General features: G+C 40.1%; 2 protein-coding genes across 2 annotated transcripts; one reads left to right on the top strand and one right to left on the bottom strand.

Moving 5' to 3' along the window:
- The first annotated feature begins 7,822 nt into the window (after nucleotides 1-7,822).
- Nucleotides 7,823-11,278, top strand: LOC129244379 (uncharacterized). The gene is made up of 3 exons (XM_054882000.1): nucleotides 7,823-8,181; nucleotides 8,248-8,529; nucleotides 11,185-11,278. Exons 1-3 carry the CDS (start codon nucleotides 7,823-7,825, stop codon nucleotides 11,276-11,278), a joined length of 735 nt encoding a protein of 244 aa, XP_054737975.1.
- Nucleotides 11,279-11,509: 231 nt separating this feature from the next.
- Nucleotides 11,510-14,388, bottom strand: LOC129244878 (uncharacterized). Its single transcript, XM_054882772.1, has 3 exons — nucleotides 14,141-14,388; nucleotides 13,909-14,070; nucleotides 11,510-13,804 (listed from the first exon to the last, which is right to left on the bottom strand). Exons 1-3 carry the CDS (start codon nucleotides 14,319-14,321, stop codon nucleotides 11,580-11,582), a joined length of 2,568 nt encoding a protein of 855 aa, XP_054738747.1. The 5' UTR covers nucleotides 14,322-14,388; the 3' UTR covers nucleotides 11,510-11,579.
- Between the last annotated feature and the right edge of the window lie 2,130 nt (nucleotides 14,389-16,518).

The raw sequence follows: 16,518 nt of genomic DNA, 5'->3' as shown, positions 1-16,518 counted from the left end.
AGTTAGTAGTGATACGAATTTTATTAAAAATTATATTCGAGTTGATGGAAATGAGGGGATTTAAGTATTCAATTTAAAGTGAAATGTAAACAGTTTCTAATCTAAATTTTGTTTGCATAAACAAATTGCCAAATGATGATATATATAGACAAATAATTCAGGGCATTATATATGGATAATGAAAATAATCAGAAAAGTGCTTGCGGTATACGGCGACGAGTTTTGAATGAGGAAAAAAATTGTTGAAAACGAGGCTAAGATATTAAATATAGTACAATACGGGTGAGTGAACTAATTCATACAAGGCTTGTTCACTTAATCAAGCTTGTTCATATAATTTAAATCTTAACTGGCGCGATAACCGCTTACGCGATTTTGGTCGGGCTTAACAAAGCGCGTCAGTCGCTTCTTTCTTATGTTAATCAGCGCCAGCTAACGAAGCGGCTGGGTCTTTATTCGCTGCGCCAAGGGACGCCTCATCGGATGTTGTTATCGCCCAAGCTTCTGCGCCATACGTTAGGACGGGCATGATGGGAGTCTTGTAGAACGTTATTTTTGTGCGTCGAGAGAACACTTTACTACTCAATTGCCTACTTGGTCCAAAGCAGCACTTGTTAACAAGTGAGAGAATTCAAATTAGCAATTTAAAATGCTTTTAAGATAGGTTAAGTTGAGTTGGTTGCCTAGAGAGGGGGCACACTTGGAACAAGAAATCAAATTCGTACTTTGTAATACCATTGCAGGGAAAATAAGGAGTAGGGAACTAATAGGACAGAAGAAAAGAGAGGGTACTTTGAGTATGACGACCGAGTATGAGTTCGGTTGTGTTAACTGAACTATGCTGCTAATGAAGCTCGTCAGGTCGTTAAATATCAAAACCTGCTATATCAGCAGGTGCAGCAAAGAAATAAGAGCTAAGAAGCCTACATTTTAGCCCCTCGAACACAGGACAGCTAATGAGAAAATGCTGAGATGATTCCACCTCATCCTCCATACAGCTGATGCAAAAGGGACTCGAAGTAATGCACAGTCTCAGAGCATGCATGTCTCGCGCACAGTGTCCTGTAAGGGCGCACAGCGAATTCGAGAGCTGAGACTTTGTTAATGTTAGAAAATCCCTCGGGTGCCATCGATCTACTTGCGGCAAGAATGATATTGCGACCACACAAGTTTGTGTACTTAGCCAGCGCTCGCTTACCCACTGAGTTCACGTGAAGCCCATCCTTCCCGAAACAGACCAATCTCTCAGGAGATTCCAATCCTCACATTTCGCGGAGAATTTACCTCACAGGTCCCCTGTCTATTCACCTCATCCTCCTCGCAACAACTGCAATTTCGCTGTGACCAGCCTTATATCAAAGAATTCGGCTGCGATTGAAAGTGAAGTAAGGCATTCCTCAATCAGTTTCGAGTGCACCATCATCGAGTTCAGAGTCCTGATTGTCGCTTGGTTGTAGCTTTTTACTTCCGTGATTCTGTTAATGTGTCAGTGATTCCTTTGGCTAATCAGGGAAAATTGCCTCACTTCTCTTAATACCTCTTAGTTTCTTAATTTTGGGGTTGTGGTGTTTTTCGCTGTGTAATTTTAATTGAAAACAATTTTTTAACAATTTTGTTTTTTATTTACTCATTATCAACTCTGCCACCCACTTGGCTTTTTTTGTTTTAATTTTAATTTAAAAACATCAATGGATCTTAAAGAAATCAGCATTACAACACCACCATCCATGCTCAGTAGCACCACTGAGTCATAAAGATAAATTTTCAATTTAACAGAAAAATATTTGTCAAACTCTTTTATTGGAAATAGAAACTTTTTAACTGTTTAACATATCCATTATAAATAGTAACTCCGCCTGCTTTCTGCCGCTATGAGTGGGAGAAAAGTCAAACCGATAGTTTCACCAACTAAACATATTTGCATGCCGCGTGGCACTCGGCAAACTATAGACGCACACGCATACATATGTATTTGGTTAAAAAAGGCTTAAATAAGCATGAATGCATTCGCATATAAAGTTAAGCGGCTTATTTGCATAATAAAGAAGACAAATGTAGAAAAATTATAGAAAATGAATGGATGTGTGGTGAAAATCCAAGTGAGACAAAGATGTGGATTTTTCTTTGACGAAGCAATGAAATAAGCAAAACAAAGAAAATGCAAATTTACGGCTGTGGCAAGGTCGACCGATAAGTGGGGCATAAGCGCAATGGTCAATGCGAATGGGTGGATGAGGGCAAGCTGAGGCAAAAGCTAATAGGCACCGGAAAAGTTTAAAGTTATTGAAAAAAATAAAATTTCTGTCAAAACTGGTTTTTAGAAAAGGTGGAATTGGAAAGCTGAGAAGAAGAAAGCTATAGTTATAGCTGGGACTTGCTATGGTGTTGATAAAAATTAAATAGTTAAATACATTTGTAATTGAAAAAGAATCTACATATTATTTTACCATTTCAGCAATTTCAAATTTCTGCGCATATTTTAATGGGTTACACACACATACATACGAAAAACAAAAATCTTAAATTGTCTATTCACTTTGGTTAAAGCTTAGTTAGCTACACAAGCAAATATTTGTATGCTAGTATGTATATGTGTGTGTACGTGTGTTGACAGCGCAAAACGGACAGTTGGACACTTGAGACAGCGAAATGGTGATTGTTGCATAGGCTTGCGCGAAGTTGAGGAATGATTAAAAGAAAAAGTGCATTCTCCTTACGTGCACTTATAAAAATTATTTAGCTATTGAAGAAAGTTTATTAGCGAAGCAACGTAGGCCCTGGTAGCCAAGCGGTCTCGTAAGATAGTTTTAATATTTTCTATTAATGATTAAATTTTTTAGTGCCCTCCAGATACCTAGTTTTGTATTATTATTTTGTGCGCTTAAGAGCGGTTTAACAATAAATAAATAAATAATTGTCCGGTTGATCAGGCACAGCCAAGAGTTAGAAGAAGAAGAAGATTACTTTAAATTGAGTTTAAAATAGCGACAAAGAAATAAAATGAACAATGTAATTTGCTGATTTATTGCTGAACAGAAGTGAGATCACAAAATATTAGTACGAAGAGAATTTTCATTTTAATAATAATATTTTAATATTTTAGGGAAACAGTTTCAAAAAACAAGAATTTTGTTTTTTTATTAACCTTTTCGTGATAGCGCGAATTTTGCTAAAAAATGCATTTTTTTCTAAGTAAGTAAGTATATTTGAATTATAATGTGATTCATTCATATTAACGATTGGTCTTAAGGCTTCACGCTATAAGGTTGCCATGCTTTTTTATATCTATTTATCACACATTGAATTTTTTTTCAGCATATTTTCTTTGGTATCTATAGTAAGAAGGCAGTGCAGTTTATTTACACTCCTAAAATATTTATTTAAAAAACAAAAAAGGTTGTATTAAAAAAAATTTGGCAACCCTATTCTAAACCTATTCGGAAATGGAGCTATAAAAATCTGTAATCTAATATCCATCAAGCAATACTTTATTTAATTTTTAAATAATTAAACCTTGTTGGCAACCATATTATCTCGGGAATCTAAAGCATTAATCTATTCAAACAAATTTATTTAGAAACTTACATTTGGTACTCTTCGCATATTGTAATTAAATTTTTTCATAATTAATTAATAGAAAATTATCGGAAATTAGTGAAAGCTCTATCTAAAATTTTGATTTAAGCTGCCAAATTATCTTACCTTTCATATCTTTGTTCTGATTTTAAATGAATAAAAAAAATTCAAAAATTAAGGGCAACACCATTACAAAAATTGTGATTTAAGCTGTTAAATTATTCTATATTTCATGTCTATGTTCTGATTTTTATGTAATTTAAATCGATGGCAACCCTATTGAAAAAATTTTGATTAAAGCTTCCAATTTTTTATCGAAAATTAGTGGCAGCCCTATTACAAAAAATTGGACTGAAGCTTGGAAAATTATCTTATATTTCATATCTATGCTCTGATTTTATTTTATCAAACAAATTATCGAAAAATAGTGGCAACCCTATTACACAAAATTTGTATTAAAGCTATCAAAGTTATCTTATATTTGACATCTATGTTCTGATTTTATTTTATTAAACAAATTATCGAAAAATAGTGGCAGCCCTATTACACAAAATTTGTATTAAAGCTATCAAAGTTATCTTATAATTGATATCTATGTTCTGATTTTATTTTAATAAAAAAATTATTGAAAAATGCCAACCCTCTTACAAAAAATGGGACTGAAGCTTGGAAAATTATCTCATATTTGATATCTATTTCTGATTTTATTTTATTCTTTTTTTTACTTTTTAACAATTTAAAAACAAGGTGGCAGCCTATACTCCAATAAATTATTTAATTTTTAAATAATTTGGAGTAGATGGCAGTCTTAAACGAATTATTTTAAGAATAACATCACTTTTAATAGTTTTAGAAAGTTAAACATTATCTAACTTGAATTCTAAATTAATCTCTAACCGTAAACACTATTTTCGCTAAAATCTCATGCAACAAAACGCAAAGGTCTGCTTAAGTATCCAGTTTTTAATGAGAAGAGTATTATTTTATCACTGACGCGGGGAGTTTGCTCAGCTCGTTGGATATGTAGCAGAAATGCAAAATTTTCAGCTTCTCAGAGAGTATTCCAGAAATCAGAATGCAGCGAGTTTTAGAGCAGCAGGTGGGTAAGAGAAAAGCTCAGTGGACTAGACTCTTGTTGTTGTTTTCACAGCATTGGTAGCCCTGTCAGTGCAGGCATATCACCGGTCCTCTTCGTCTAGCTCATCTAGGGGTAGGCCCAGGAAACATGCTATTACGACAGGTTGGGTCCAGAGGAAGAGGGGTGTTAGATGAGTAGGTTTAAGGGGGCATGTGAAGAGGTGGTTAGTGTCGTGCGGGGTACCTTCACATGCCGGACATGTGTTTGGTATGTCGGGTTCGTTTCTGGATATGTAGGAGTTTAACCTGCTACAGTATCCAGAACGTAGTTGTGCCAGTGTTACACGAGTCTCACGGGGAAGCTGGAGCTCTTCATCTGCAATAGGTGGTGGTTGGACTCCGAAGGTGGTGACGGTCTCCCTGTGGATGTCGTTTATTGACTGTGTAAATACTGTCCGGTCCAGTAGGTTGCGGTCAGTTTTGTCCTGTATTTCGGCAGCGTAGTCTAAGAGGTGGCTCAAGCAGGTGTCTGTAGGGGTGAAGCCTGCGGTAACATCCTAGCAGGAACTGCTTGCTGAGCAGTTTGTTGTGCTCCACTAATGGGAGCATTTGTGCCTCGTTATGTAGGTGTTGAATGGGAGACATCAGGAGGCACCCGGTCGCTGTCCGAATGGCGGTATTTTGACATGTCTGTAGCTTTATCCACTGCGTATCACTAGTTCCAGGCGACCAGACAGGCGCAACATAGTTTAGAACCGGCCCACCAATTGCCTTAAATGTCGAAAGCAACAGTTCTTTGTCTTTGCCCCAAGTGCTGCCGGCCAGTGATTTGAGGACCTTGTTGCGATTTTGGACTTTAGTGGTAATTGCGGTTGTGTGCGCAGAGAAGGAGAGCAAGCTGTTAAAGGTTACACCCAAAATTTTGGGGTTATTTACCGTCGGAATTGGTGTGTCGTCGACTTTTACCTTAAGGACAGCTTGACCTCCTTTGTCCAGGTGGTAAAAAGGGTCGCCGTGGACTTGGTGGGGGAAAGTTGGAGATCCTCGCAGTGAAAAAACGAGAAAGGTCGGTGAGGTAGTTGTTCACTTTGGAACACAGGCCATCAATGTCATTGCCCGACGCCATTATCGTGCAGTCGTCAGCGTATGAGATCAGGGAAACTCCCACTGGTGGTTGGGGGAGCTTTGAGATGTAGAAGTTGAACAGCAAGGCAGAAAGGACACCACCCTGCGGTGCACCTTGCTTAATCTTCCTCTGCTTTGATGTTTGATCTCGAAAAATCACTGACGAGTGCCGACCGCTCAGGTAGTTTGCGGACCACCGCTTCAGCCCTGGCGGGAGTGTCGTGTGTGATAAATATCATCTAGTAGCGTGGAATGGCTGACTGTATCGAAAGCCTTGACTACACTCTCTTTGATTTATGGAGATATCTTTAGTTTTACATTAGCTCTGAATAGCGGGATTTTATGAGAGTGGTTGACTTAAGCCTAGCCAGATTGTTACTTGGAATGATTTCAGTAGAATTTCCAGAGATGTGAAGTATAGCTTCCAACATTTTTCTATCAGCGTCTGACAGTAACTATGCGAGGGACTCCAGCCTTCAGTCGAATGCTCTGAAGGAACTTTGAGACTTCAGATACATGAATCTTGGTTTTAAGAGAACGCGGTACTGTCAACTGTCTTACAGCATCACAAAGAGCTGGTGTCAAGCGAGAGACAATCGCCCAATCTAATCTGAGGGAGTCTCAACTACATACAAGTTGTAGGCCTTTCAACGGTCTCTGCTTTGAATATTTATTTATTTATTTATTTATTTAAGAATCGTTTTCAAAATCGCTTTTCAAGCCAATAAGAACTTGAAGCTAGGGTATTCTGTTATTTAGGACGGTCTGTTGAGTATTTCAATTTAGTTGAGAAAAAATGGCATGGAAGGCACTATCAATAGATATGAGAAATGGCTTCTATCACATTTTTACATTTAGGACCTTCATCACTAATCTGATCGATTTTTTTCTATTAGTTCGCTCAACTCTAAGCACTTCAATGCAAAGCAATAAAAGCTATTATCAGACAAACACTTTTCAGTTTTCACTGTAGTTAAAAGTACGTCAGCTTCGGAAGCAGTCAAGCTTAGCCAAAGGAAATTGCATATATTTGCATATCAACAGCAGTGGCAGCAAATGATTACGAAATTGATAGAACAATGAACGGGCAGAGTGATGATGAAGACAGCTAGACAAATGAGGTGGACAGCCCAGAGTGTGAAAGGGGAGGGGGCAAAAGAATGAAAGACAATAAAATAAATGAAAAACAATGAGATAAATGCCATTAAGGCAGCAGCACAAATATAAGGCTGCATACATACATACACTTTACAACTACGTATATGCACAAATCCATGCAAACAACTAACCAAAAAAAAAAAAAAATTACGAAAATAAAGAAGTTGCTGAATAGCGAAGATCAGCAACTCAACCGGTAAGCTTGGCTTAAATTTCATCACTCACCATTGTGGGTACATAATTTGCAAGATATATCGTCTAAAATGAGTGAAAGAAGTGGTGGGGAGTTGCTGCCCGGCGTCAGGCAGCCAGCATTCAGCATTTGTGTCGATTTTAATGGGTATTTAAAAAAGGCGGTCAAAGTGTTTAAGTGAGTAGTAAAAAGAACTACAGCACTAATAAAAGCAAATGTACGTATGTGTAGGTATTTAAAACAGAGTTATAAGAAACTGAAATTAGTTTAACTAATTTGCGGTATTATTTTGAGCAGCCTCTTTCAGTTATTTATATGAATTTTGGGTAGCGGAGTTTTGCAATAAATTTTGTTAATGATTATGTCAATAATTTTTTTTTTCTTTTTTTTTGCTTGTTTCTGTTGCGTACATAATAGACTTATAAGAAATTATTAGTTTCTATCAATTTTTACCAAATCTATTTCGTATACAAATTACAAATTTTTGATTAACCGCTAGAATTATTTTTTTTGCATTTGTCACTTTAATTATTTGCGAATAAATTACTTGAAAGCTTACAATTTTTATTTTTCACTTTAATTATTTGCATGTGAATTTATTCTAATTTTTATTCTTCTCCTTAGTTCTTGTTTTCCCACCGTTAACTGTCATTTTCCTTTTTTTTCCAGTTGTGCCTCATTCCCTCATCAAACATGGGCAATTCACTAACGCATGCCGTCAATCGCGGCTCAACTGCCTTCAGTCTTAACAACAACAATAACAATGGCACAGCGCGCGCCTCAACAACACCCAGAAATCAAAAGTCACGCTATCACTCGACACTAGACTCCAGTGGCGGCGTGCCACCGCACAAGTCCAAAACATTGCCAGCGCGTCACAGTCGACGCCGCAGCGATCACACGACCAATGACTTTCACGGCCATAAACGCAGTAAAACGCCGCCAGCGACGGCGCCACCAAATGGCGAAACCTCACGTGTGCTCTTCCTCCTCTATCTGATACATCGCACTTGGAATGTAGTGGTGGAGACAGTGGATACACGAAGTAAAAGGTGAGAAAATATATTTGTTCATTGCATTGAATTGAACTCTCACTTTTTGTTTTTGTTTTTTTGTAGATCCCGCCGTAGCGCTCCTGTACCGGAGCAAGACAAAAGCAATTCGGCGCAATACTATACGGAAAACGAGCTGAGCTGTTCGAATAGTGATGGTGATTTTTCCATTAATATTACAGATCTTGATGAGGCTGAGGTGGCTTCGTCGTTTTGCTGCTCACAATATTCCTACTGCAGTTGCAGTAATTGTTTCGATGCTAATCAGAATGTTTACAATTCCATTGGTGGTGGTGAGGACTGTTCGTTGGATTCGATATGTGAGAGAGCTTTATCGAAGTGTGGCAGGTGAGTAATGCATATATGATTACAGATATTGCGAGAAACCTTTATAAATTTAAAGTATGCAGCTAAACATTTTCACTTCAGACGAAAATATGAGTTTGATTTTTTAAGATCCTTAACAATTCTCCAAAACTTTCTTGCCTGAACGTGACATCACTCTCTAAACTCTTACTACTTTGAATATCTGGTATATTTAGAGTCCTCCGTCATCTAAAATATTTTATACTTTATTAGAGATGATGTGGCTTCAATGCATAGAGAATTAGATGGGAAACTCCAGTCCACTTTCAAGGAGAGAGGCATCCACCCTAATCTAATCTAACCTAGCCTAATAATCCTCCAATGGAATCGAAAGTTAAATCAAAAATTGGATCTCGTAGTTGATGCAGTATCCACTCGCTGTGTGTGTGGCAAGAAACTCGCTTTGATGTAGATTAAGGTGAGATGCTCATCCACCGGCATGAACGAAATATCATGTCGGTGAAGTATCTTTCCCACCACGTAATTTTCGCTGCTTTGCATAGAATTTTTATACTACCACCAATATTATGGGCCTTTTAGTAGGTATCTTTCCTTCATCGTCCACCATTCGAGTTCCATTGTATCTAATCACACATTTTTCTTTTCTGCACCTAAACTTGAGCCAGATTTCAACGGAATCAATATATAATATTTGAAAACTGGTCAAGAGCTTCACAATAGCGGCCTTAAACACTCACCACTAATAGTTTATACGAGTGAGTTTACAGAATATAAGAAGGTTCCAAAACTGTACGCGGAAATTTAATTTTTGTTTCGCTTGCTGCATAGCGACCTGCCTATCGATCAGTAAAGCTAAATACACACCAGGCAACCGTTGAAGCAACGGTTGCAGCAACGTGTTGCCTTTGCTTAAGAAACACGTCGCAACCGTTGCTTCAATCTCAGTATTGTGTATAACTGTGGTGCAGGAAAGGTACAAGCGGAAGATACGTAAAATTAAATTTTTTAAATGATCGACAAAATGTGTAAAATTACTTCTCTTATTATAATTGACGAACTTTTGTACGAAAATGAGGAAGAAGAGATACAACAAAAGAAGAGAAAAAAAATCTGGTCCAAAAATTGGCTTTTAAAAAAATCGAATTTTCGAACGAGAGGCTGCTGAAAGAACTGAAGGAAAATGAGCCATCGGACTATAAAAATTGCATGAGGATGGACGAAGCCCTGTTTAGAAAATTGTTGGACTTCGTAAAGGCCAAAATAACGAAACAAGATACCATAATGAGAGAGGCAATATCAGCAGAAATTAGAGTGGCAATAATTTTGCGGTATCTTGCAATAGGAAACGCTTTTGCGGACTTGAAATTTTTATCAATTTTATTGTATTCATTTTTTAATTGTTCGTATGCTTTTTTTCTAAAATTTTTATTTTTATATTTTTCACTACTTATATATATCCCACAGCTCTCTCAAATTTTTATATTCGTTAATAAAATTAACATAATTTTCATTATTTTCAATTGCCATTTTTTTCTTTTTCACTTTATTTTACTCCGCACGAACCTTCTTCTTTGCTTGTGTTCAACGAACTGAACGAGTAAAAGCAGTAAACAATGATACACACGAAGCAACGGTTGCAGCAACCTATCCCAAAAATCAAATTTATTTGATATTTCAGGCAACGGTTGCAGCAACACGAAAATCATTTCGCAACACAGCTACACACGAGGCAACGGTTGCTTCAACATGGCCGAGTTGCTGCAACGGTTGCCTGGTGTGTATTTAGCTTAATGACTGAATGCCGCCAGTGTTTGTAAAACTGTTTACTTTATAGTGGGTATAAATAAAGCAAATACACAAACCATTTCATTCTGCCAATACCATCAGCACGCAATTCTTTAATGCACTGGCATTCAAATTGTTGCATGCTTTCTTGGTATTTCTGTGTGAACGCTTGCCGATCGTTTTCAAGCAAATACAGTGCCTTTTTGATTGTTTGCTTAGTACAGCCTCAAACCGAGTTTAGTTAGCGATCACTTCAGCCTTAAAATATGCAAAAGTTAATTAGTTTCGTGTATGCTCATGGAAGATCAGTTAGTGAATGGAAAAATTTTGCGTTCGAACGAATTTCTGGTTGTTTGCTGAACTATTTCTGCACATACATACATACATATAAGCGGTGCAGTCGTATAGCGAAGGAATACAAATAGTTCCCTACTCATTTCTTCTTCGATACGTAGTTCGGAACTGGAACTACTAGAACTCAACAGATGAGAACGAGTAGTAGCTAAATACTTTTTCTACGCTTTGAGCCAGCGTAAGGCTGGGTTGATTACGATTAATGAACTTCGTTGGCGATTTAGTTCGAACTTTGCCCAGCTATTTGGTTCTGTTTATCCTATAAACTTGATATCTCCTCATGAATTTCCAACGATTAGTGACCGGCTAAGAGCCCACCACTAACGGGGATGGGACTTTGTTAGCACCAGAAGCTGCCTCGACCGCCTCCGATCGATTCGTTGCTGGAAAAGCAACTTTAGCAAGTTGAGTTCTCGTCCAGCGTTGGACTCTAGACCTGACTCGAGATCCACCACCCCAAGAAAAAGCCGAAGGTAGCTAAAGGAACTCCCATTCACTTTTTGCATAAATTGATCACCTTATGTGTTACCTGTCTAGCTCTCTCATCAGTCCTGCAGTTTCCTGCGACGTGCCTTTAACCTGTTACACATTACCGAATAATCATCCAGGCATTACGAATAATTTAGTCTGACCATGAGAGAGCTTAGAGCCTTCATTACCGACTGTCTATTAGAAAAAATTTTACCATTTTGTGGGCCGTTTCCGATTATTTTTAACGAGCACCTTTCCGTATTGGAAATGCCCTCGTCACTAGAACTTGTGAACATGTGATCTCTCACATGAAAGTTTGATTTCTTGGTAGTGAGGGCCAACCTTATAACATCAAACCAAGAAAAATTATTTAATTTAATCTTTTTTATTTACTACTCTGTCGTTTCACCCATTATGGGTCATAACTTGTAACACATGGCAATTACTTGTTGGACCGTTATCTAATCTTCGTTATAAATAATATGAATGTAATTCGGCCGGTAATAAATTGGTCCGAAAGGCAAACGCAGCCACCGGAAAAGTCGTGCAATATTTAATGCTGTTGCCAGTTCTGAGTAACTGTTATCGAATACTGGGTCCGGATATCGTCCGAGCTTCCCTCTTAGATAATTTGCGAAATCTGGAACTGGAGCAACGTACGGATTTGGAGTTGGTGTTGATTGCATATTAGCATCTGATGCTTGTTGTGGTGCTGCAAATGGGTATGGCACTGAATAGGAAGCAGATACAGGATCTGGCTGTAGTGGTGACTTGTAATACGGTAGTGATGGATATGAGCTTTTGTCTGGAGTAGCAAAGAGTAATGGCACTACAAAATGTGATGGTGCAGGTACTTGATACTGATTTGGGTCTGAGTACGGAGCTGATTTTGTTGTTTCTAATGGAATTATATAGGAAAACGGTGATGGTGCTGCATATTGGTCTGACCCAGAATAAGATGCCTGAGCAGGAGCTGGGGCTGCAGGTACTTCGTTAGATTGGCCTATAACTCCGTAAGAATATGGTGGTGATATGGGACTTTGGTCCGCCACAGAATTAATTAGAGGAGCAGCAGCTGAGGCTGTGCAAGTTTGACTTTGACCTGCGTATGAAAATGGGCGTGGTGCCGTATTCCAATTTGGAACATTATAAAGTATAGGTACAGGATCTGGTGCTTTATAATCTTGATCCTGAGCTGCATAGGAGATTATCGCTGGGGTTTGAGTTTCAGCTGAGCCGTCACAAGGCGCAGGAGCCGGGTTAAGATCATAGATAGAAGCGGGAGCTGGCGCTGTATAATCTTTGCCTTGATCTCCGTACGCTGATGTTGGTGGGGCAGCGTAAAGTGTAGGTACAGGAGCTGGCACGTTATAATCTTGACCCTGAGCTGCATACGAGACTGGTGCTGGTGTTTGATTTTGAGCTGAGGCTTTGTATGGTGCAGGAGCCGGTTTAGAATCAGAGATAGAAGCAGGAGCTGGCACTGCATAATCTTTGCCTTGATCTGCGTACGCTGATATTGGTGGAGCATCGTAAAGGGTAGGTGCAGGATCTGGTGGTTTATAATCTTGACCCTGAGCTGCATACGAGACTGGCGCTGGTGTTTGAGTTTGAGCTGAGCCGTCATATGGCGCAGGGGCCGGGTTAAGATCATATATAGAAGCGGGGGCTGGCGCTGCATAATCTTTGCCTTGATCTCCGTACCCTGATGTTGGTGGAGCAGCGTAAAGTGTAGGTGCAGGAACTGGTGCTTTATAATCTTGACCCTGAGCTGCATACGAGACTGGCGCTGGTGTTTTAGTTTGAGCTGAGTCGTCATAAGGCGCAGGGGCCGGGTTAAGATCATAGATAGAAGCAGGAGCAGCCCCTGCATAATCTTTGCCTTGATCTCCGGACCCTGATGTTGGTGGAGCAGTGTAAAGTGTAGGTGCAGGATCTGGAGCTTTATAATCTTGACCCTGAGCTGCATACGAGACTGGCGCTGGTGTTTGAGTTTGAGCTGAGCCGTCATAAGGCGCAGGGGCCGGGTTAAGATCATAGATAGAAGCAGGAGCTGGCACTGCATAATCTTTGCCTTGATCTCCGTACCCTGATGTTGGTGGTGCAGCGTAAAGTGTAGGTGCAGGATCTGGTGCTTTATAATCTTGACCCTGAGCTGCATACGAGACTGGCGCTGGTGTTTTAGTTTGAGCTGAGTCGTCATAAGGCGCAGGGGCCGGGTTAAGATCATAGATAGAAGCAGGAGCTGGCACTGCATAATCTTTGCCTTGATCTCCGTACCCTGATGTTGGTGGTGCAGCGTAAAGTGTAGGTGCAGGATCTGGTGGTTTATAATCTTGACCATGAGCTGCATACGAGACTGGCGTTGGTGTTTGAGTTTGAGCTGAGCCGTCATAAGACGCAGGGGCGGGGTTAAGATCATAGATAGAAGCAAGAACTGGCACTGCATAATCTGTTTCTTGAACACCGTACCACGATGGTGATGGCGCATTGCCAAGTAAAGGTACAAGAGCTGCTACATCGTAATCTTGGCCGTGAGATCCATAGGAAGGTGGCGTTGGTATTTGAGCTTGAGCTGAGCTATCATAAGGTGCAGAGCTAAGATCATACGTTTGGTAATCTTGTGCTGTCGCAGAAGAGAATCTATAATCCGGGATGCAAGGTCCTTCGCTAATGATTTTCCAATCTATTGGAGAAAATAAGTTAGCAAATCAGTCGAAGAGTTGTAAAAATCACAAATACTGAAATAAGTAGAAAAAAATATCAATTAAATAAGAATTCCGTCCTTACGCTGTTTAGTCTCGCAAATCAGTCGGTTCACTAGACATGGATGCTCGACCGTTGTTATCGGCCCTGCAGGCACTTGCTGCACACAAACTGGTTTATATACCGATGGGCAGACAATTTCATAGCAATGGAACAAACAATTTTCCATGTCCGTCCTGACGGGAACTGCAAAATAGGATAATTTCAAAGTTTTATTTGAAGTCTTTAAAATATAATTAAAAAAATTAACACTCACTCGGTTTTCCCTGGAATTGTTGTTGGTAAATATACGCATTCAGTTTGCATTCGTTGCCGAAATAAAGATATTCCTGGCCATTCGTCGCGCACACTGGTGGACCACTGTTGGAACAGCGTGGCGTGTGCAGGCTAGCGACGGTGCTAGCGCCAAAGCTCCAAATAAGAAATATTAACCACATGCTTGAGTGCCGCTAGCGAGCAAAGTGCATTCTTAAATTATATGTTGCCGTATTGTTCAGAAGTATTTAAGGCACACGCATTTTATACCCATTTTCGAAAAGATCCAATAGAAATGCAGAATTTTCATGTGGACAACACCTCTACCCTTATCATTCTATGTGACTTGGAAGCATTGAACCAATCTAACTGTCATTTGAAGGTGGCCTCTTAGTTTGGCAAAGTGCGTCTTACATTAGACAGAATTCAGCGTTCATCACGTGGGCTCATGCGCTGCCGCTTGTATTTAGCTGCGCGTACGTGTTTTTCGGATGCCGGTTAACTACTTCTGGCTACGCTTACTTCTTGTACTTCACTCGCCAGTAATTATTGCATAAGTCAGCAAAACATTTGCCTTTAGCTGCATTGATAACCACAAACAGCATTAACGATAACAGGGTCTTGCAAGTTCGAGAGTATTTTTTTAAATTCTAATTAAATACATACAAATGTGAGCTCATAACTATTGATTGGCATACGCAGTAGAGGATCTAGAAGTTATGAATAATAAATACAATTTTTTAAATGCCGCCGGAAATCAGTTCTGTTTTTAAAAATTCTCAAAGACTTAAAGACACAATTGTGGCTCTAACTCGGTATTTTGGTGCAGAATTTGGGGGGGGGGGGGGGGGGGATTTTTTAGTGGCGGGTCCCAAACCCAGCGCACAACCAGCTATGCTGGGATGCTTCGCCTTCTCAAGTTAGCTCACTCCCGAACGGGTGTTCGAAAGCTAACCAGGGGATACGTGGGCTAATCCCGGACGTTGTGAGCTGCTTGAACCATATGTAGAAGAATCGTCCTGGCCGCTCCCAAGTGAATGGCGATCAGTAACTTTCCGCACTTGCGTGGACTTCTACACATGGAACCATCCTCCACGAGCCGCAGAACTTAATCGCTCAGGCACAATATTTTATAAGAGCGTACAATTGTTGGCGTATGCCGATGATATTGACATCATCGGCCTTAACAACCGCGCTGTTAGTTCTGCCTTCTCCAAACTGGATAAAGAGGCAAAGCGAATGGGTTTGGTGGTGAATGAGGACAAAACGAAGTACCTCCTGTCTTCAAACAAACAGTCGGCGCACTCGCGTATCGGCACCCACGTCACTGTAGACAGTTATAATTTCGAGGTTGTAAAAGACTTCGTTTATTTAGGAACCAGCATTAACACCGATAACAATGCCAGCCTTGAAATCCAACGTGGAATCTCTCTTGCCAACAAGTGCTACTTTGGACTAAGTAGGCAACTGAGCAGTAAAGTCCTCTCTCGACGAACAAAACTAACACTCTACAAGACTCTCATCATGCCCGTCCTGACGTATGGCGCAGAAGCTTGGACGATGACAACATCCGATGAAGCGACGCTTGGAGTGTTCGAGAGAAAGATTCTGCGTAAGATTTTTGGACCTTTGCACGTTGGCAACGGCGAATATCGCAGACGATGGAACGATGAGCTGTATGAGCTTTACGACGACATAGACATAGCGCAGCGAATAAAGATCCAGCGGCTACGTTGGCTGGGTCATGTCGTCCGAATGGATACAAACGCTCCGGCTTTGAAAGTATTCGATGCGGTACCAGCTAGTGGTAGTAGAGGAAGAGGAAGGCCTCCTCTGCGTTGGAAAGATCAGGTGGAGAAGGACTTGGCTTCACTTGGTGTGTCCAATTGGCGCCGGTTAGCACGAGAAAGAAACGACTGGCGCGCTTTGTTAAACTCGGCCAAAATCGCGTAAGCGGTTATCGCGCCAATTAAGAAGAAGAGATCTATAGCATCACCAAAGGTAAAAACAAGCTGTTCACATATCTCAACATTGCTATACGTTGATGGTAAGCGCATTTCCAGCCGCAGTAGCTGACGAAAAACGGCCGAATCACACCACCAGATGGCATCAAGCCGTGGCACGAGAGGAATGTAAAGGCTTCTCGAGACTCCTCTCAGTGCAAAAATACGAAAACTGTTAAATTATCTTTTCATTCTGAGCTTCACCTCCTTGACTGCTGTTAAAGAGGAATTGCACAACTTAGCGCAGATCAGATGAAGTTCCATATCTCGGTGTGCTATTTCGAAAACCTTTGGCCCCAGTGCAATACACGCAGGACTCTGGGGACTTCAACGTATTCAATTTCTAAACTCGAAGCTGTATTTACCGGCCATTGGA

Source organism: Anastrepha obliqua, chromosome 4, assembly GCF_027943255.1.
Source record: "Anastrepha obliqua isolate idAnaObli1 chromosome 4, idAnaObli1_1.0, whole genome shotgun sequence".
NCBI classification, from domain to species: domain Eukaryota; kingdom Metazoa; phylum Arthropoda; class Insecta; order Diptera; family Tephritidae; genus Anastrepha; species Anastrepha obliqua.
The sequence above is the reverse complement of the archived record's forward strand: the minus strand, read 5'-3'. Positions and strand labels throughout refer to the sequence as shown.

Excerpts from the sequence above, each read along its gene's own strand:
- LOC129244379 (XM_054882000.1), top strand. The coding sequence starts at position 7,823 with ATGGGCAATTCACTAACGCATGCCGTCAATCGCGGCTCAACTGCCTTC. Across the intron at positions 8,182-8,247 it reads GTGGATACACGAAGTAAAAG|ATCCCGCCGTAGCGCTCCTG; the intron begins GTGAGAAAATAT and ends GTTTTTTTGTAG. Across the intron at positions 8,530-11,184 it reads GCTTTATCGAAGTGTGGCAG|CTCTCTCATCAGTCCTGCAG; the intron begins GTGAGTAATGCA and ends TTACCTGTCTAG.
- LOC129244878 (XM_054882772.1), bottom strand. The coding sequence starts at position 14,321 with ATGTGGTTAATATTTCTTATTTGGAGCTTTGGCGCTAGCACCGTCGCT. Across the intron at positions 14,071-14,140 it reads ACAATTCCAGGGAAAACCGA|TTCCCGTCAGGACGGACATG; the intron begins GTGAGTGTTAAT and ends CCTATTTTGCAG. Across the intron at positions 13,805-13,908 it reads GATTTGCGAGACTAAACAGC|ATTGGAAAATCATTAGCGAA; the intron begins GTAAGGACGGAA and ends TTTCTCCAATAG.